At 44.7% G+C, this 21528-nt stretch overlaps 1 protein-coding gene across 10 annotated transcripts in view; it reads left to right on the top strand.

Moving 5' to 3' along the window:
* The window catches only part of LOC125485088 (cadherin-related family member 4-like), a 70863-nt gene that overhangs the window by 38138 nt on the left and 11197 nt on the right, over positions 1-21528 (top strand). For 8 of the 10 annotated variants that reach the window (XM_048606169.1, XM_048606162.1, XM_048606168.1 and 5 more), the window contains 8 exons: positions 1047-1227; positions 2687-2837; positions 7489-7591; positions 9913-10122; positions 12060-12268; positions 15313-15454; positions 16904-17130; positions 21203-21342. In XM_048606169.1, coding sequence (XP_048462126.1) covers positions 1047-1227; positions 2687-2837; positions 7489-7591; positions 9913-10122; positions 12060-12268; positions 15313-15454; positions 16904-17130; positions 21203-21342 — 1363 coding nt within the window. The remainder of the gene's footprint in view (positions 1-1046; positions 1228-2686; positions 2838-7488; positions 7592-9912; positions 10123-12059; positions 12269-15312; positions 15455-16903; positions 17131-21202; positions 21343-21528) is intronic. The other 2 variants (XM_048606163.1, XM_048606170.1) reach the window with 1 other exon arrangement.

Here is a 21528-nt window from a genome sequence, read left to right as displayed (position 1 = left end):
TTCCTGCTCCTCTGATGCTGCTTGGCCTACTGTGTTCATCCAGCTTTACACCTTGTTATCTCAGATTCTCCAGCATCTGCAGTTCCTACTACGTCTGCCCATTTGACCAGCTTGTCAATGTCCCTCTGAAGTCTCTCAGCATCAACCCCACAACTCACTATTCTCCCTGACTTAGCATCATCTACGACTTGAGAGATGTTGTCCTCAATACCCATCTCCAAATCGTATATATAAATCAGAAAAAGCAAGGGTCCCAATACAATCACTAGGGAACACCAATATCAACTTGTCTCCAGTGTGAGCAATGCCCACTTATACATACCCTCTGTTTCCTCTCCTTTAGCCAACTTCTAACTGTTGAATGAACATTTCATTTCAAGGAAATGCTGCACATCCACCCTGAAGGTGGTAGAGGAACAGTCCTTGTCACTGTGGGATATCACTGGATGTATCAGGAACAGCCCTGGCACTGGTAGTATATTTGAAATCACACTGTACAGAGTAATGCAGAGGTGTAATGTCGGGTGGAGATGTCTTGTTATGGTACAAGGAGATGGCATATGCCAGTGTCTGTGAACATGAGGCATGTGTGGCCATTGCCCATTGAAGGTACCCTGGGATATTGGTGACGTGTGTCCAAGATGGAGGTCCGGAGGAGCAAGCAGAGAGCTGGAGTGGCCAGATAACCGCTGGCACTTCCCTGATGGGAATTCTCGGGATCGAGCTTCTATCCAACGGGAATGTTCACCGTCATGGGGTAAGGTTCAGGAATAATGAGCCATTGTCCCCATTGGCCTGTTGCCACCCACCAGTGAGAAGGTCACCTTGATGGGTGTAGCTGAGCTGGAAAACAACTCAATGTTCCCAGCACCAAAAAAGACCTCTTGCAATTCTCCCGAATTTCCCAGCACTGCCCTCATCGCTCCAGACGTGGGAGAGTTCTGCCTGTAATACTTTTCATCCCTTTTTTGGTATCTGTGGGTGCTATAGCAAGAACGATGGTGTGCCATTCAATTCAGAAACTTCTGTTTCGATTATAATTACAGAAAGTGGAATCATCAGAACCTCATCCAATCTCGACTTGGATCAGAACCCAGGGCTTGCCATCAATCTGCTGGTGATAATCGCCTTTGATGACAGCTACCTTTACAGTTCAGTGGTTAATGTCACAGTCTATGTGAGAGATGTGAATGATCATGACCCACAGTGCACACCTCCCATCTTTGTGTAAGTGTCAGGAGGAATATCATTCCTTCCGCGGTTTCTATTCAGTGAGTTATTACAAAGTCAACCATTTGCAGAACAATAAGGTGGTAAACTCAACCCCCGGCCCACCAGACCATGGAGTTCCATCCGCGGACCCCCACCCCCTGGACCACCCGACCCCCAGCCACCAGACCCCAGACCGCCCAGACCCAGACCCTCAGTCCCCGGGCCCTCAGCCCCCACACCCGTAGTCCCTGCACCCCCTCGCCCCCAGACCCTCAGCCCGTGGACCCTCAGTCCTTGGGCTGCTCGGCTGTGGAGTGCTCATTCAGACTTTTTTTGCTGATGGCGATATGTTCACTTTCTGGAGTTGGCCAGTCTACAGCTGGTACAATGGCTGTGCTCAGTCGAACCTACAGAAGAATATTGATTCTTTTTAAACACTATGAAACAAAACTACCAGTGTAACCTCCAACCTGGGTGGAAGCTATTTAGCTGCGAGTGAACCTGCCAGCGGCCCTGGCTCAGTCAGTAGCACTGTTACTCCTGTAGGCTGTCAGGTTCAGTGTCACTGTGGAGACCTGAGTAGTTCGGAGAGACACTCCAGAGCAGCAGTGAATGATGGAAATGATGCCACTGCACTGTTTCACAGGGGAGCACAGGCACCAGGCTCAGACTCCTCATTAATACTAATTCCACAACCAAGATCATTTACTCAATGCTGTTTGTGGGAGCTTGCTGTACACAAATTTCCTACATTGAGGCAAAAGTGTTGCATTTAAAGAGTCATTCATTGGTTGGAAGGTGGTGTGGGCTATCCTGAGCAAGCCTTTTGTTCATCCATTCCCTTCTAAAATATGTATCTTTGAGTTACGGAGATAAATTAGTGGTACTGACTAATTCCACAGTTGATTAAAATTCAGAAATGAATTTTTGATTGCAACAGAATTTACAAATGAGCCAACGTTTTAAAAAAAAGACCCGTTTGCACTAGAGAGGAATCCCAGGATGTGAAGGCAGGGTTGGATAAAGTCAGAGCATTTCTGTGGGAGCGATTTAGGGAATCCTTCATGTGGAGTGAAGGCTTCTTTAAACACATGCTCTTTTGGAAGGAGATTGATTGCCAGTTTTATGATCTTTAACCACTCCATATCTACCAGCATTTACTTGATGTTGTCCACTTTGCTGCTCACAGTAGTTTACGACACAGCTCTGATATTGCTAAAGGTGTGCAGATTTCACCAAGTTGAAGATTTAAGGTCCAGCAGAGAAAAACAAGAGTGAATGGGGCAAAACATTATCACTGGCTTGATTTGTACAAAGGCAGAAGAGAAAATAACTCAAAGAAACAGCAGAGTGACTGGAAGCCTGGATTGAAAAAGTCAAAAATTTGTCTCAGAGTTAGCATTAGAAAGTCAGATGTATCCTATATCATGTCAATGGAGATAAATCCATAAATGCTCTCCCTGTCTCTCCCCAGGACTGAGATTCCAGAAACCACTCCCAAAGAAAGCATTCTCTTTCACCTGACCTGCAGAGATCCAGATTACTCCAAGACTGACCTTTCGTATTCACTTGTAACCAACGAGAATTCACATTTCAAATTCATGTACCATGCTAATAGTGTGAGGGTAAGATTGATTGATTGATTTATAGTCACGTGTACCGAAATACAGTGAAAAGCTTTGTTTGCGAGCAGTGCAGGCAGGTTCTAGTAAGCAAGTCTGTACAAATCAAAAAAGACTTAGACAGAGGCGTACAGGTTACATTGCACAGGGCGTGCGCTAGGTAAGATCAATGTTAGTAAGATCAGCGTTAGGGGTGGTACGGTGGCTCAGTGGTTAGCACTGCTGCCTCACAGCGCCAGGGACCTGGGTTCGATCCTGCCCTTGGGTGAGTGTCTGTGTGGAGTTTGCACATTCTCCCCATGTCTGCGTGGGTTTCCTCTGGGTGCTCTGGTTTCCTCCCACAGTCCAAAGATGTGCAGGCTAGGTGGATTGGCCATGCTAAATTGCCTGTAATGTTCAGGGATGTGTAGATTACGGGGATGGGTCTGGGTGGGATGCTGTGTGGGTCGGTGTGGATTTGTTGGACTGAAGGGCCTGTTTCCACACTATAGGGATTCTATGAGGCTAGAGAGTCCATTCATCAGTCTGATAACAGCCGGAAAGAAGCTGTTCCTGAATCTGCTTGTGTGTGTGTTCAGGCTTCTGTACCTTCTGCCTGATGGAAGAGGTTGTAGGAGATCATTACCAGGGTATGATGGGTCTTTGATAATGTTGGCCGCCTTTCTGCGGCAGCGAGCCATGTAAATAGAGTCCACGGATGAAAGGTTGGCTTCTGCTATGGTCTGGGCTGTGCACACCTCCTTCTGTAGTTTCTTCCGGTCCTGGGCAGAGCAGTTGCCATACCAGGCTGTTATGCACCCGGACAGTATGCTTTCAATGGTGCATCTGTAGAAGTTGGTGAGGGATCTTATGGACATGCCACATTTCCTGAGCTGTGTGAGAAAGCAGAGTTGCTGTTATGCCTTCTTGACTGTCCCATTTATATGGGAAGTCCAGGACAGGTCATCGGTTATTGTCACTCTGATGAACTTGATGCTGTTCACGCTCTCAACCTCGGTTGTGTTGATGTAGATGGGGCGTGTTCTCCTCCTTTCTTTCTGAAATCGATGATCAGTTCTTTAGTTCTGCTGACGTTGAGAGATTGTTTTCATTGCACCACTTCACCAAGCTCTCTCTCTCCCTTCTGTATTTTGACTCAGCGTTGTTAGATATCTGTTCCACTACGGTGATGTCATCAGCTAACTTGTAGATGGTGTTCATTTGGAATTTGGCTACACAGTCGTAGATGTACAGGGAGTACAGTAGGGGGCTGAGGATACATCCCTGGGGGGCTCCAGTGCTGAGTGTTATTGTGGAGGAGGTGCAGTTACTTATCTTCACTGATTGCAGTCTATGGGTCAGAAAGCTAAGGATCCAGTTGGAGAGGGCAGAGCTGAGACCAAGGTCATGCAGTTTTGAGATCAGTCTGGAGGAGATAATAGTGTTAAAGGCGGAGCTGTAGTCAATGAGCAGGAGTCTAATGTAGGTGTCTTTGTTATCCAGATGTTCTGGAGATGAGTGCAGTGCTAAGGATATGGCATTCTCTGTGGATCTGTTATGTTGGTAGGCAGACTGTAGGGGATTGAGGCAGTTTGGGAGCCTGGAGTTGATGTGGGCCATGACCAGCCTCTCAAAGCACTTCATGATTATTGAAGTTAGAGCTATTGGGTGGTAGTCATTAAGGCACAGTGCACGTGTTTTCTTGACTATGGGGATGATGATGTCTTCCTGAAGCAGGTAGGGACCTTGGCTTGTCGGAGGGAGAGGTTGAAGATATCGGTGAATCCCTCCACCAGTTGGTCTGCACAGGATCTAAGTGCTCAGTCAGGGACACTGTCCAGGCGCATCGCTTTCCTTGGGTTGACTCCCAGGAAGATTGATCTGACATCTGCAGCAGTGACAGAGGGAACAGGTTTGTCTGAGGCTGTTTGGGCAGGTGTCACAGCGCTGCTGGCGTTCTGCTCGAACCGAGCATAGAAAGCATTGAGTGCATCAGGGAGGGAGGTGTCTTTGTCTGCTATCGTGCTCTCTGCTTCATTTTGTATCCCATTATGTTGTTTAGGCCTTGCCACAGTCAGCGGGAGTCTGTTTGGTAGGTGTGGGCCTCTAAATCGGTCCCGTACTGTTTTCACAACCAGGAAACCAGACAATGACTGAAACAAAGGGGTGGGGCTGGGGGGATAAAAGTGGGGGATGGGCTAGGATTATAGATACAGGTGAGGCTTCCTTGACCACTTTAAGGGAGTGGAATGCTTTAGTGGATCAGGGAATTGAGGGTTATGGGAGAAAAAGGCAGGAAAGTGGAGGTGAGGATTATCAGATCTGCCATGATCACATTGAATGGCAGAGCAGACCTAATGGGCTGAATGGTCTGCTTCCACTCCTGTGTCGTTTTAATGTAATGGGCTCATCAATGGGGGGTCACATATTTGACACCAGTCAATGATCCTTATTCGTTAGAATGAAGGCTTTGTCCTGCTTCACTGTGTTAATATGGAAGGTGAGGGATGTCCTTTTCCAGACAGCAGCTATAGTAATGACAAAGGTGACTGTATCCGAAAGTTAAAGGCTCCGGGTGACTTGTGAAGAAGAAATCCTACAGTGAGCTTCAGAGCCATCATCACTGCTGACCATTCCCTGGTTGGGGCCAGAGCTGTTACTGCACGGATGGACCCAGCTCACTGATCCTGTTATGACCCTGACAGAAAGCAGGTTCACTCCTGAGACCCACTCCTTGCCAGAGAGCCCATTGTTGGTGGGAAGCTGGAAAAGCACAGCAGGGCAGACAGCATCCGAGCAGCAGGAGAGTCAACGTTTCAGGCTGAAACCCTTCATCAGGACTGGGGAGGGGGAAGGGAGCCCAGAAATAACTAGAGGGACTCGCGTGGGGCTAGGGGAAGGGTACGTGAGATGGTGACAGGTGGATGCAGGCAGGGAGTTATTGTGGTTGGTCAGTGCGAAGGGTGGAGTGGATAGGTGAGTCGGAGGATGGACAGGTTAGCTCAGGTCAGGGAGGCAAGAAGGAGGGGGAGGGCTGGACATGGAATAAGGCTGGGAGTTGAGGGATTTTGAAGCTGGTGAAGTCAATATCAACATTTAGTAATGAGTTAAAACTGTACCCCCCACTTTTTTAAACCCCTACAGCCACATACAGATCAACACAGGCAAACAAAAAAAAACGGTGTTATGGAAAGAAGGGAAAAAAATTATTGGGAAAACACAGTTCAATAGCACCAGTCCCCAGGATCAATGTTATGTTTCTTCTGCTCACCCTGTTCTGTGATCCCTATGTTTTCAGATTCTTGGTTCTTTGGAGATTTGTATATTAATTGTACAGATTCAGAGTAACAAGTCGCAGAAAGCAGCTTATAACAAGTGGTGCGCAGTAATAGCTGGCTTTCTTTGGGCTTCACCTCCTTTGAATGCAGATATATAGAGACACAGCCTGCTTCTTCCAGCCTGGAGACTGTCTGCCCTCGTATGGCTTTCACATTCCGTTGGCCAGAAGCCAATCAGAGAGCCGTCACCAGGCTGATGACTTCTCGCACATGCAACTGCTCACAACTGCACCAGCCAATCAGCACTCTGTTACTAGGCAAACCGCACACCGCAAACATACACAACCTGGCAGTATGCCATCTTATTTCTCTGCCCCCCAACTACTTAAACAAAGGAGCATTGTAAATAAAACTCGCAACAAATTCGAGTAACTCGTTTTCAAAAATGCAGCAATTTCTTCTACTGTCCTTGGTTGAAAAAATAGCAATAATTTTTTTCCATTTTAATGCACAATAAAAAATAAAGAAAAATGAAAAGATATCAGTCTTTAAAGCACTGCTGATGATGAAGTAACGAATTCTCAGGCTTGGTAGATTGAAGTGGTAGCTCCCTGATATCATCCTTGTTGTTTCAACTCAACTGTATTCTGCCAGAAAGACCCAGGTAGACTGGCGATTACAGGAACAAACAAACAATTCTCACTCTGCAGGCAATAAACATTTCAGAGTGCTACAGCACAGCAAAGACTGATCAATAGCCAAGCAGAACTATTAGCCTAGAATTTTTTCATGAATCATTTAAACAGTGTTGGTGACGGGGTGTTGGGGGTGTGGGGATTGGGCATGTGCAAGCTGAGTTTGTGCCACTAGGGCTAAGGGGAGGGTTCAGCGAGGTGCCGAGATAGTTCAAAATGGGAGGTGGTCCCAGCAAATAACATGGGCCCCAGTCATCCAATAACAAGCCCTGGCTGGAATATTGATCTCCTGACTCTCCTTGTCCAGTAGGACAAACACCAGCAGTCCTGTACACTCTGAGAAACTGTAGCCGTGCTCCCTAACGCTCACCTTGGTGGGAGGATGGGGTTGGGGGATGTAGGCTCTGAGTGAGCTTTTCACTGTACAGGGGACACCTTCACTGCCTTCATCCACCCGACAGAGGCCCCTGCCTCCAGTAGTCAATGATCCCTCAGGCTGGAGAGCCTGTTGTGGTTGATGCTCAGATACATATTATGCAATGGGGGAGAAAGACAGAGCGCGGGAGGAAAAGATTGCATTGACTTGGTTTGTGGGCGTTGCTGTGGATTCCCTGCATTTGGGTGATGAGGCAGGATTAACTGCAGAGCTCCCAGGGTTGCTGTTGTACCAATACTGACCACCTTCGCTTGCTGTCGTTGTAGCTGAACGAGAGCCTCGACTATGACTCCGCTGAGATGGTAGGTCTGGGTTTCCGGTACACAGCCGAAGTCATTGTAACAGATGCCGGAACCCCGCCACGGACAGGTAAGAATCACAGTGCTCCATAGTAACTCACCTCAGACTGGATCTTACACATACTACTATGGTCCTCACTAAAGTTGCCCTTCCCTAATCCCACCGCCTCAACCAGAGAGATAGCCCTACTGGAGACCCCACTGTCTACACCCAGCTCCAGAATCGCCCAATATCAATACTGCTTCTTAGTACATTCGAGCAGAAAGAACACACATCCATTTTGCACCAATCAATACCATCATGGCCAGCTGATCTTGGCTTCATTTCCATTATCCTGCCTGTTCCCCACAGTCCTATAATAATTAAGAATTTCTCATTTTCAATATATTCAATATCTATCCCCCACTGTGTGTCGCACCTTCGTTTTGTCATTTATGTAAATTATTTGGATGTAAATGTAGAAGGCATGGTTAGTAAGTTTGCAGATGACACTAAAATCGGTGGTACAGTGGACAGCAGAGAAGTACAATCTGATCTTGGTCAGATGGGCCAATGGGCCGAGGAGTGGCATTTGGAGTTTAATTTAGATAAATGTGAGGTGCTGCATTTTGGAAAGGCAAATCGGGACAGGACTTATACACTTAATGGTAAGGTCTTGGGGAATGTTGCCAAACAAAGAAACCTCGGGGTACAGCTTCATAGTTCCTTAAAAGCGGAGTCACAGGTAGACAGGGTGGTGAAGAAGGCACTTGGTATACTGTCTTTATGGGTCAGTGCATTGAGTAAAGGAGTTGGGAGATCATGTTGCAGCTGTACAGGACCTTGGTTAGGCCACTTTTGGAATACTGCATTCAATTCTGGTCTCCCTGCTATAGGAAAGGTGTTGTGAAAATTGAAAGGGTTCAGAAAGATTTACAAGGATGTTGCCAGGGTGGGGGTGCTTGAGCTATAGGGAGAGGCTGAAGAGGCTAGGGTTATTTCCCTGGAATGTCAGAGGCTGAGAGGTGACCTTGTAGAAGTTTATAAAATCATGAGGGGCATGGATAGGGTCAATAGTCAAGGTCTTTTCCCCAGGGTAGGAGAGTCCAAAACCCGAGGGCATAGGTTTAAGGTGAGAGGGGAAAGATTTAAAAGGGACCTAAGGCGCAGCATTTTCATGCTGAAGGTGGTGTGTGTATGGAATGAGCTGCCAGAGGAAGTGATGGAGGCTGGTACAATTACAACATTTAAAAGACAACTGGATGGATGTATGAACAGGAACGGTTTAGAGGGATATGGGCCAAATGCTGGCAAATGGGGCTAGATTAATTTAGGATATCTGGTCGACATGGACAGGTTAGACAGAAGAGTCTGTTTCATAGAATCTATTACTCTATGACTCTAATAACTCAGTCCCCACTGCAAACCACACTTTAAATACATTCAATAACCAGCCCCCATTGTATAGCACACCTTCAATACATTCAATTACCCAGCACCCACTGCATATCTCACCTTCATTTTATTGAATGGCACAACCCCCCATTGCTTTCTGGAGAAAAGAATTCCAAAGATTCATGACTCAGAGAGAAGAAATTTCTCGTCACTTCTGTCGCAAATCAGTGACCTGTTCTTCTGAAATGGTATCCTCTAGTTTTGTATTTCCCTATCCTCCCATCATTTAGTGTAGCCAACTCCTGCGGAATCTTATGTTTAAAAAGTTCACCTCTCATTTTGTGAAACTCCACAGCCCAATGTACTCAGCACTCAGCAGATAACCTCTTCATTGCCTCCAATCAACTCAGCAAAGCTCCTCAACCTGAAAATATCCCATTTATTATGACTATGTCTTGTTAGTTAGTCAACTTCTATCCAAGTGAATGTAAAATGTCCAAAACCTCAAGCTCTTTTCTTGTGTAGTAAACGTCTATGTGGAACCTCATAAAATAACTTTTAGAAATCCAAGCCACCACAACGACTGGTTCACCTTTATCAGCCCTGCTTTTTACATCCTCAAAGAAATATAATAAATTTTCTGCTTTCACAAAACCATGTTAAGTCTGCCTCATTCTGTTATGATTTTCTAAATGTCCTTCTCTACCTCCTTCTTCCAAGGAAGAGTCATATTGGACTCGAAATATTAACTGCCAGACCTGCTGAGTTTCTCCAGCATTCACTGTGTTTGTTTCAGATTTTCAGCATCTGCAGTGTTTTGCCTGTATTGTTTACTTTAGCTACTTCCTTCCTTTTGTAGATACCTATAGAAGCTCTTACTGTCTGGTTTTATACTCCTTTTAACTGCAAGAGAGGAAAATAGCCAGTGGAGTGCCTGTACTTCACGTTGTAGGTGATGCTGAGTAAAGGACTTTGGAGTACCTTCTTTCTAACCTCTTTTTCTGATTTGTTTTCAGCAACTGTCTCAGTGCTGGTCACTGTCAGTCAAGTCAATGAGTTCTCCCCTGTCTTTCATGGCATCAGAACTTTCTCAGTTCCAGAGAACAGTCCAGCAAACACACTGGTGGGCATAGTGAATGCTACAGATGCTGACTGGGTCTATAACAACTTGCGTTTCTCCATTGTTGGACATTCTCCGCCAACTTTCTACATCCACCCATACACTGGTTAGTGTTTGTCATATTGTGGGAGTGATCAGAGCTACTGGATCTGTTCAAGGTGCTGGCTACGTTGGTATACGGCTGGTGCAGGGAATAGTCGATTAAAAGAAACAGACGCTGCGTAGTATATTGAGTGAGTGCATTGTTCCTAATCACAGGGCACAAGTAACTAAGAGCATTTTGGAAGGAAAGGACACGCATTCATGTTGCATATTTCATAACCTCGTTTCACGCAAAGTGTAAATGAGGTACTTTGGAATTATAGTTATTGCTGAAATGTGGCAACTAATTTGCATACAGTAACCTCTCAAAAACAAGTAATAAGCGAGCAGATAGTCTGTTTTTTGTGGTATTGTTTAGGGATAAATATCGACCAGAATACCAGAGGATAGGCTGCTGTTTCTCTTGCCTTCCCTGGAAGGACAGGTGAGGCTTCAGTTTAACATTTTCATCAGAAAGATAGCCCCTGGAGTGCCACAATCACATGACTCAGAAGCAAATGTGCCGGACGCTGAGCCAATGATGACATTTGATTCATTTATCCAAGGAAAGTCAACAGTCTTCCCAAAAAAAAACAGAATTCAGTCACTCCTTAAATGAACCTAAAGTTCCTGTTTCCTCTGCTGACTGATGTCCACTCCACACGTTGCTCCCTCCTTGTGTGATGAGTCGTCTCTTGACATCAGTCCCGAAAAATTCTTTCACTTGGTTGACTCAATGGCCCCTTGATCTATTCGCACGGTTTAATTTGGAATGATGTTGTAGCTTACTGTAGCTGGCAGCACAACTATATGAGAAGGTGAGGAATAGAAATAAGAGGAAACCATGTGGCTCTTGGATCTTGCTGTGCCATTCAATGACATGAGGCTGATACTGGATCTCGACCCCACTTTCTGCCCACTTCCCATTATACCTTAATTCCCCGGAGGCTTAAATATTTTCCAACGCTGGAATATCTGCCATACTGTGTAGTAGAGAATTCCAAAGATCCACAACGCTCTGAATGAAGAAATTTATCTTAATTTCAGTCCTACATGATTAGACCCTTGAGACTGTCTCTCTGTGTTCTAGGTTCTCCAGCTAGGGGCAGTAAAAGTCCATAGTGTCCACATTATCATGTCCTTTCAAAATCTTGTACATTAGAATGAGGTTGCCTCTCATTCTTTTAAACTCCAGAGAATATGGACCCAATTAACTAAGCCACTTTTCATAGGACAAGGTCCTCATTCCAGGGAGCAATTGAGTGAACCTTCACTGTATCAGGTCCAATACAGGTGTATCTTTTCTCAGATATAGAGACAAAACCACACATTGCGTGATCTCACCCAACTGGACATTGTGTACAAAATGTAGCAAGACTTCCCTCCTTTGCAGTCAAATAGTCCTACAACTAAGGCCAACATCCCAGGTACCCATGCCATTCCTGTATTTGGAATACACCCAGGTCTGTCTGAGAAATCTGAGATAAAAGCAGGAAAGTGTTGCAAACACTCAGCAGGTCCTACGGCAGCTACCGAGAGAGAAACAGAGTTAACATTTTGAATAGAACAATACTCACTTCTCCTCTTATTCTCCTCTTCGTCACATGGAACTCAAAACGTTACAATGTGGAATGGATTTGAGAGACTAAACGTAGAGAAGCTATGCTCATCAGTGGGAGGATTCAGAATAAAAGGGTGCACCTTCAAATGTGAGCAAAGGTACTTAACAGTGGAGCCACAGTCTTTGGTGGGGGGGTAGGTGGTGGTGGGGGGGGTGTGCAGGGGGAGGTAGTGGTTCATTGAAGTTCTTAGCACTAAGATCACTAGATGCAGTTTTGTTGGATCTGGGGTTCAAGGGGTTTGGAGCTAATGTGATTACGGCATTAACTCCATTTTCCTGGCTGTCCCACAATCGAATATTGTCAAATATTCCTGGTGTTTTGTTTGATCTTTCCTGTCCAGTTACCCATGGCTTCTCACACATCAGTTGTCTCCTGATTTGGTCTCTGATGGTTACTTTCCCAGGCGAAATCAACACTCTGGTTCCACTTGATTTCGAAAGGATTGGCACCTACACCCTGACAATCCAGGCAGTGGACATGAACCACAATGCAGCCTTTGATAGCTTCCAACAAAGAACCAGCTACACCCAGTACACCATAAATGTTCAGGTATGTCAGGGAGCATTATGCATATCTGACAGTGAAACCACAGCAGATTCCACCCTCCCCTCTCTAGCCCAACCAGGCAGTGTGCTTTTTCCAAGGTTGGCCAAAAAGGAGGGGAATAAAACCTGAACTTTTCTTTCCTGGTAAACTTGCCCATTCGCCGTTCTGGAAGACGAGACAACCACAAGTCAGCCAATCCCACCACTGAACGGCTCTCAATGATTTCCCTTCACTTCCCAACCTTTCCAAACAGAACGTCAAAGGAGGGGATGCAAATGAGCTCAAAATTACAAAATGATCAAAGGGTAAAGGAAATAAACACAACAGTTATCACCGGAGAAAAGGTGCTAGAGAAACTAATAGGGCTAAAGGCCAATAAGTCCCCTGGATCTGATGGACTGCATCTTAGGATATTAAAGGAAGTAGTTACAGAGATAGTGAATGCACCGGCAAAAATCTTCCAGGAATTCTTAGCTTCTGGAAGAGTCCCAAAGGATTGGAAACCTGGTAATCTAACAACTTTATTTAAACAGAGAAAGAGACAAAAATAAACAGGTAACTATAGTCCATTTAGCTTAATGCCTGTTGTCAGAAAAATGTTAGAGTCTGTTTTGAAGGATGTAGTAACAGAGCAGTAATAAATACTTAATAAGATCAAACAGAGTCAGCATGGTTTCATGAAGGGGAAATCATACCTGCCAAATTTACTAGAATGCTTTGAGGAGGTAACAAGCAGGTTAGATAAAGGGGAAACAGTAGATATAATATACTTGGATTTTCAGAAGGTTTAATAAGGTACCACACATTAGGTTATTTAATGATAAGAGCCGTGGTGTTGGAGATAGGATATTAGAATGGATGGAGAATTGGCAACTCATAGAAGACAGAGTCTTGAGATGAGGGGCACATTTTCAGGATGGCAACCCAGAATTAGTGGAGGATCACAGGGATCAGTACTGGGGACACAATTATTTGCAATATATGTTAATGACTTGGATGAGTAAATGTGCTATTACAAAGTTTGCAGGTGACACAAAAATCAATGCGAAGTCAAGTGGTGAGGGTGTTACAGAGTCTACAGAGTGATATAGACTTTGGCAGGAGGAATAGAGAGCCTGAATATTATTTAAGTGAGGAGAAACTGCAGAAAGCCAAGGAACAGAGGAATTTGATAGTCTTCATGCATAAATCACAGAAAGTTAGCGTACAAATTCAGCAGATAATAGGGAAGGCAAACAGAATGTTGGCCCTTATTTCAAATGAAATGGTCTGTAAAAAATAGAAAGTTTTCAAAAACTATACAGGGCACTAGTCAGACGCCAGTCACAGCTGGAATACTGTGAACAGTTTTGGTCCCCTTATATCTGAGAAGAGATATATTGACATTGGTGGCAGTCCAAAAAAGATAATACTGCGTATTGTGGGACTATCATATGAGGAGAGTTGAGTAGGTTGGGCCTGTACTCATTGGAATATATAATAAGGTGTGTCCTTCTTGAAACACACAAGATTCTTAGAGGGCTTGACAGGGTAGTCACAGAGAGGCTGTTTCTCATTGTGGGAGAGTTTAGGACCAGAGAACATAATCTCCGAATAAGGGGTCACCCATTTAAGCCAAAGCTGAGGAGGAATTTCTTCTCTCAGAGGGTAGTGATTCTGTGGAATTCTTTGCCACGAGAGGACGGGTCATTAGTATATTCAAGGCTGAGGTAGACAGATTCTTAAACAGTAAGGGAATCAAAAGTTATGGGGAAAGTGGTGTTGAGGATTATCAAATCTACCAGGATCTCATTGAACGGTGGAGCAGACTCGATGGACTGAATGGCCTAAACCAGGTCCTACATCTAATGGTCTTAAGGATGATGAAGATAACCCTGGATCCATAGGTAAGCTTATATAGCCCTTGAGTACAGAGGAATAAAGGGTAGCTCATTGAACTGCTTCAGTAGGTCTTGTGGTGCAGTGAGTAGTGTCCATACCTCTGAGCTAGCTACTCCAGGTTCAAGCCTCACTTGAGGACTTTAAATGCTGTTTCTTTTATTGCTCTCAGAGATTTTCATAAATTCCATAGAATCGCTACAGTGTGGAAACAGGCCCTTTGGCCAACAAGTCCACACTGACCCTCACTGCATCCCACCCAGACCCATCCCCCTATAACCCACCTAATCTACACATCCCTAAACACTATGGGCAATTTAGCATGGCCAATCCACCTAGTCTGCACATCTTTGGACTATGGGAGGAAACCAGAGCACCCAGAGGAAACCCACGCAGAGAAAGGGTGATCTGGCTCACTGGCAGGATGTTAGAGCTCTGAGTGTCAACTGCGCACCCTCTCTCTGTGACAAATTGTACCCAAATCACAAACTGTTGCTGGACAGTGACTTATCTTTTTATCCGAAGACACTTGGTGCCAGCATGTCTCGCAACTGCATCAAATCCAGCTTCTTAAATTAAATTGCGCACTTTGTGTAACCAGTACTTGCCCTTCCAGTTCAAAAATAACCAAAACTTTCATCATCTGATTTATGCTTACAGGGAAAATCCGTCCTTACATCCCCAGCAATGTACTCCTGCATCGTAAGGACTTGACCAAGTTACACATACATTCACTTTTCTTTCCTAAGCTTCAAGCCTGGCTCTCTTCATGTGTTCACACTGTGTCTGACTTTGTCATGTTCTCCACTTACCACCAACCTGTGTCCCAAATACAGCAGCTTACAGTAGCCCCTCATACACACAGACACCCCAGATCTCCTTACCCCCTCTCCTGTATAACACAAACAATGCCCACTGCCCATACTCTGGTCAATATAGGGACAATTGACCTCATTGCATATACCCTGAAATGACATCTACATGTTCACAACAGGTAGATCCATAATCAGCTTTTCCTTCATTATTCTATTCCCTGCTGTATGATCGCTCCACTACTCTTTGTGGTAAGAATGAAAGCTGAAGCTTTCCCAGGCAACGAGACACAGGCACGAGTGAGTCTGTGCAGCACACAGCAGAACACGACTGATTGGTGTTTGCTTTACTTGCAGAATGTAAATGATCTTCCTCCTGTATGCTCGCCCCCATTCTACAAGGAAACAATCTACTCCACCCGAGCAAACGATCTCCCCATTGTTACGCTGTCCTGTACTGACAAAGACTCTGAGCTCCTCAACTACGGAATTATTGGTGGTGAGACCTGTTTACCTGCATTGAAATTTTACAAGCACATGAAGCTGCCAATTTCCCAGTGCAGTTGGTATATACTGTGTAACGCCTTCAGGCTGGAGCTATTTGAAGATTTGTTTAAGGTCTAGAAGCCTTTAGGGGAGGGTGATCACCAGTCGGTGACACACTTGTCTTGCTGCCAGGAGATTATGTGGTTTAGAGTCCCTCTCCAGAGACTTGAAGACAAAATCCAGACTGACGCTCCAATAAGGGGGTGCTGCAGTGTTGGAGATGCTGGCTTTCAGGGAATGGGCTAAACTGAGGTCCTCTCAGGATGATTTGGGAAGTGTGAGAGGGTGAGGAGGTCGGGAAAGTGGGCAATTCCATGCGGTAAAGGTGTGACCCATTAACCCCAGCAAGGTTTGTCTTGGGTCAGGTCCAATTTTAAAATTTCCATATCGCCCACTTTAGAGTGAAACGGAGACAGAATGACGGGTTGCTCCCCCTACCCTGTACCAGGAGGCAGATTGGCAATTCCAACATTCCTGAGGAGCCAGCATTATCAAATCACACCCACTTTGTAGGTCCTATATTCCCCAGGCCTCTGGAAACTCACTAAATCTACAGGGGATGAGACTAGGATTTAGGGAGTTTATTAAGTGCATTTCCAGCACTACTTGTGGTCCAAGAGGAGGAATGCTATCTTCCAGTCTTCTCCCACTCTTCCACTCAATCAAGCATCACCCTTCCAAGGATTGGATGGCTACTAGCCCAACATATGGGATCATGCCACGCCTGCTTCTGTAGCTACCAACAGAGATCTCCTCACTCAACCAGGAGCCAAGCTGGTCAATCTGGCTGACCTCTGGGTGGGAAATCGGGCGCACAATGTGCCATTAAGACTCCACAGCACCCAGGGAGACCTCAATCTCTGCTGCCCCAGCCTCTGCAACCTCTCCGGGTTCATATCCATGACAGATTACCTGCTATTTTGTGGGAGCCTGCCAATGGCAAAATGGTTTTAGCTTTTACCTTGGCTACAACAGTGGCTACACTTCAATACAGTATTCACTGTGAGGTATCACAAGGTAGGGAAAGGAGATTTAGAAACATGATTCTTTAGAGAGGATTGGAAGGATTCACGAGATGATACTTTAGTTCCCAACGTCTCTAGTGTCTCGGGGGTGTGTTGGTAGAGGTCAGCAGCGCCAGAGTCAGACCTCAGGCCTCTGGCAAGGGATAAGCGGAAGCAAGGGGCATCTGTGTCAGGCTTTGCTGTGCTACTCTCCCCATTGACTCCCTGTCAGGGAATGCTATTGATAAGGGGTCAGAATTCAGTGTGCTTTGGGCAGGGAGGGGTTCAGTCACGTTCAACTTGTCGCTAAGACATTGCCTTTGCCCCATCTGCAGCTCGCAACCATATCTGGTGCTAACATTTAATCCATCAATTAACACTATATTTAATCCCACCAGGAAATATAAACAACCGCTTCATTTGCCAGGGCAGTTCCCTGTTCTCAAGAAACACCTTCTCGTACAATCTGGATGGGATCTCTGACCCAACGACTTTTGAACTCCTCATTCAGGTCACCGACAGTAATGGTGCTGATTCTAAAGTTGTATTGACAACCACAGTGATTGTCATTGTCCATGTAGTTTCTTGGACAACAACCACACCATCTACAACTACACCATCAGCTGTAAGTATGGGAGACTGTAGCTGCCAGCATTCAGTGAGACTGTGTTTGTTAGAAGGGATTATCGTGTGATATATAACATGGGAGTTTCGTGCAGCGTCAGCGGAACAGCTGGCGAGGAACAAGTGACTTTTACGCTTACACTTCCAAAAGCTCTCTTGATATAAAATTTAAGAAAAGCAGAGAATGCTATATATATAATAAAAAGACTCTCCAGGTCTTTCTGGAGGGAGAAGCAGATAAGAACAACTCTGCTCAGTGACCTTTCAGCAGAACTGGGAAAAAGTTAGAAATGCACGAGGCTTTTCATGGAAATTATACATTGGCCTTCACAGTGAGAGGATTCGAATACAGGACCAGGGATGTCTGGCTGCAATTGTAAAAACCTTGGACAGACAGCACCTGAGGTACTATGTGCTGTTTTGGTCTCCTTATCTGAGAAAGGATGTTCTAGCAATGGAGGGAGTGTAATGAAGGTTTACCAGACTGATTCCTGGGATGGCAGGACTGATGTATGAAGAGAGACTGGTTTGTCTGGGACTTTATTCCCTGGAGTTCAGAAGAATGAAGGGGGAATCTCACAGAAATCTATACAATTCTAACAGGACTTGACAGAGTAAACACAGAACATTCCCAATGACTGGGGAGTCCAGAAGCAAGGGTCACAATTTAAAGATATGGGGTAGTCCATTTAGGACTGAGGTGAGGTGAAATGCCTTTACCCAGACAGCGATGACCCTGTGGAATTCTCTGCCACAGAAAGCAGTTGAGGCCAAAACATTGAACGTTTTCAAGATGTGGAGGTGCTGGTGTTGGACTGGGGTGGACAAGGTCAGAAATCACACAACACCAGGTTATACTCCAACAGGTTTATTAAAAAACACAAGCTTTCAGAGCCTCAGTCCTCATTCAGGTGTCAGTGAGAGAGGTGGCATCAGACACAGAATTTATAAGTAAAAGATCAAAGGGTCACACCATTCATGAGGATGTATTAGACAAACCTAAGATGCTGTTATATCAGTTAGAAGGTTTTAATTGGTTGATATGTATTTGCAAATCTCCAAATTCCTTTCAAGTCACTGCCTTGACTGAACTAAAGGTTTTAGCAGTGTAAAGAAGAGGTGACATTTTAGGTCAGACAATGCATGTTCGGTGTGAGATAACGAGGCGTGGAGCTGGATGAACATTGCTGGCCAGGCAGCATCAGAGGAGCAGGAAAGCTGATGTCTCGGGTCTGGACCTTTCTTCAGAAACCTTTCCTGGCCTGCTGTGTTCATCCAGCTCCACACCTTGTTATCTCAGACTCCAGCATCGGCAGTTCCTACTACCTCTCGATGTTAGGTGTGAGGCCTTGTTTAGAATCTGTTTGTGCTTCGGTTTGGAGTCAGACTGGTTTTGTTTCTAAAGTATGAATTTATAAAATGCCACATTGACTGATTATCTATAAATTGTGTGCCTTTTGAACAAAATAGAAAGTATCTGCAAATACAAATTCACCCCATAGATTTCTGTGTGTGTGTGTCTGTGTGTGTGTGTGTGTGTGTGTATAGTGTAGTCGGGTCACCTGTAGTGTGACATGAACCTAAGGTCCAGGTTGAAGCCATCCTGATGGGTAACGAACTTGGTTATCAGCCCCTGCTCAGCGACTCCCTTGGAGGACATTTACCCGAAGCTCTAAGGCCGAATGTCCTTGATTGCTGAAGTTCTCCCCCACTGGGAGTCTGACTCCAAACCAAAACACAAATATATTCTAAACAAGGCCTCCTTTTCTCAAGAAGGAGTTAGGTATGGTTCTTATGGCTAAAGGGATCAAAAAGTATGTGGAATGGCGACTGAGTTAAATGATAAGCCATGGTTATATTGAACGGTGGAGCAGGCTTGAAGGGCCGAATGGCCTGTTCCGAGTTTCTATGCCCCTGTGTTAAGTTGGTGAAATAAAGAGGGTGGAGGTAGAACAAAAATGAAGTTCTGTGATCAGCCAAAATCGAACAGATGTTGAATGACAAAAAGATTGGCTGTGCTGAGGTGTGGGAGTTGGAATGAACAATGCCAAGAAACGAAAGGTGCGTCCAGACGAGGGTGTGAGGGGCAGAAGAATGAACTTGACATACTTTGTTCTGATTTTTCTCATGCAGTTCCTATGGCAGATTAACACTTTCACCCAGATGGGAATCAAACACTGGGGGAAAAAGTCGGGGAAGAAGATCCAGGATCACATTCTCAGTAGTGATCTTATCCTGAAAGCACAAAGCATCAGCAATAAGATAGCTGAACTAGTGGCACAAATAGAGTGAAATGGTTTAGATTTAATCACCATTTCAGAGACATCACAGGTTGTGAATGACATATTCCAGAGTACACTATATTTGGGAAACACGGACAGAACTACAAGGGAGGAGTAAAACATGGCATAAGCACGTTAGTGAAAAAGGGTCTTGGCTCATAAACGCAAGGACTAGACTATGTAAGGGCAGAGATTAGGAATGTCAACAGTCAGGAAATGTTGAGTAGAGCAGGAATCCTCTCTCTATGAAGGTCAGCATTCTATTTCCATGAAAAGCTTTATCACATTCCGAACTTTTTCCCAGTTTTGCTGAAAGGTCACTGAGCACAGATGTTCTTTCTATTTCTCCCTACAGAAAGCCCTGTAGAAATTTTACAGCATTTTCTGGGATTTTTCTTTGATTTTAATGTTTATACTGTTGGACAGAGCATTTAAGAAGAAATAAAACAAGAAATCATTGGAAATTGTAACAAAGACAATGTAAAAATCACAGGGGATATAAATCTTCATGTAGACTGGACCAATCAAATTGGCAAAGGTGGTGCAGAAAATGTGCTTGTAGAATGTTTTGATGACAGTTTCTAGGAGCAATACAATGAGGGATACCTAATAGTGAAACCAATTAGGTATAGGGCTATCTTAGATCTAATATTAGGCAATGACATAGGGTTAATTAGTAACATCATGGTAAAAGATCAACTGGGAACTAGCGATCATAATATTGATCACTAAATGAATAATGAGACTTCTACAATAAATTTGAAAGTGAAACATTCCAATCACAAACCAGAATATTAACTGTAAACCAAATTATCATTTTTGTGAGAGACTTTCTCATGTTGATTGTGTCTTCCCACCTTTTTTTGTGTCATAGAGTTATACAGCATTGAAACAAACTCTGGTTCAACTAGTCCACACCAACCACGTTCCCCGACTAAAATAGGCTTGTGTTTGGCCCATATCCCTCCAAAACTTTCCTTTTCATGTACTTATCCAAACGTCTTTTAAACATTGTAACTAAACCTGCATCCACCACCTCCTCTGGCAGTTCATTCCACACATAAACCACTCTCTGTGTGAAAAACGTTGCCCCTCATGTCCACTTTAAAACTTGCTCCTATCACTTTAAAAACATGCCCCCTAGTTTTGAGCTCCCCTACCCCAGGGAAAAGACCCTTGCTATTCATTTTATCCATGCCCCTCATGATTTTATAAGCCTCCACAAGGTCACCCCTCAACCTTCTACACTCCAGTGAAAAATGTCCCCATTTTCATAAATTAAACCCTCCATTCCTGGCAACATGCTGGGAAATCTTTTCTGAACCCTCTCCAATTTAATAATATCTTTCCTATAACAGGGTGACCAGAACTGTGCATAGTACTCCAGAAGAGGCCTCACCAACGTCCTGTACAACCTCAATGATATTCAAAGGTGTCAGCAATGAAGGCAAACATGCTAAATGCCTTCGTAGCTACCCTGTCTACCTGTGACGCAAATTTCGTCGACAAACATGGGAGACTGTATATTCACTTACACGATCAAACTCACGAATGTATATTATGAGCAAGAATCCCTGTGGTACCCCATTAGTTACAGATCACCATCCAGAAAATGTTCCTTTTATCCTAACTCTGCTTTCAATCCTCTATCCAAGCTAACATACCACCCTGGGTATCATGAAGTAGCCTTATCGAATGCCACTGAGAAATCCGAAAATATTACACTTACAACCAAAGCCATTGTCTTTGTAAAAAAACATCTTGGATCATCTCTGCCCTTTTTATTCACAGACAAGGAATTCAGAGAACAAAATAGTGACTCTGCTGGATAAATTTTGGAAGCCAGACGCGTGGTTTGTGGTGGTCCTGACATTAGTCTCAGCAATGGCAGCTGTGGCTTTAGCACTACTGCTCAGAAAGTGTCCCTCAAGGTGAGGTAAATCATGCTGCGGTGGGGGAAGAAGAGGGACAGATCCAAGAAACACAAACATGAGATATTATTAAGACCAAAAGCGTTTTGATCATTTTGTGATCCTTATCTCAGCAATATCTTGGTACCCTCTCACTGACAGTGCAGCACTCCCTCAGTACTCTCTCGCTGACAGTGCAGCACTCCC

This window comes from Rhincodon typus, chromosome 16 (genome assembly GCF_021869965.1).
Source record: "Rhincodon typus isolate 14 chromosome 16, sRhiTyp1.1, whole genome shotgun sequence".
Taxonomy (NCBI): domain Eukaryota; kingdom Metazoa; phylum Chordata; class Chondrichthyes; order Orectolobiformes; family Rhincodontidae; genus Rhincodon; species Rhincodon typus.
The sequence above is the reverse complement of the archived record's forward strand: the minus strand, read 5'-3'. Positions and strand labels throughout refer to the sequence as shown.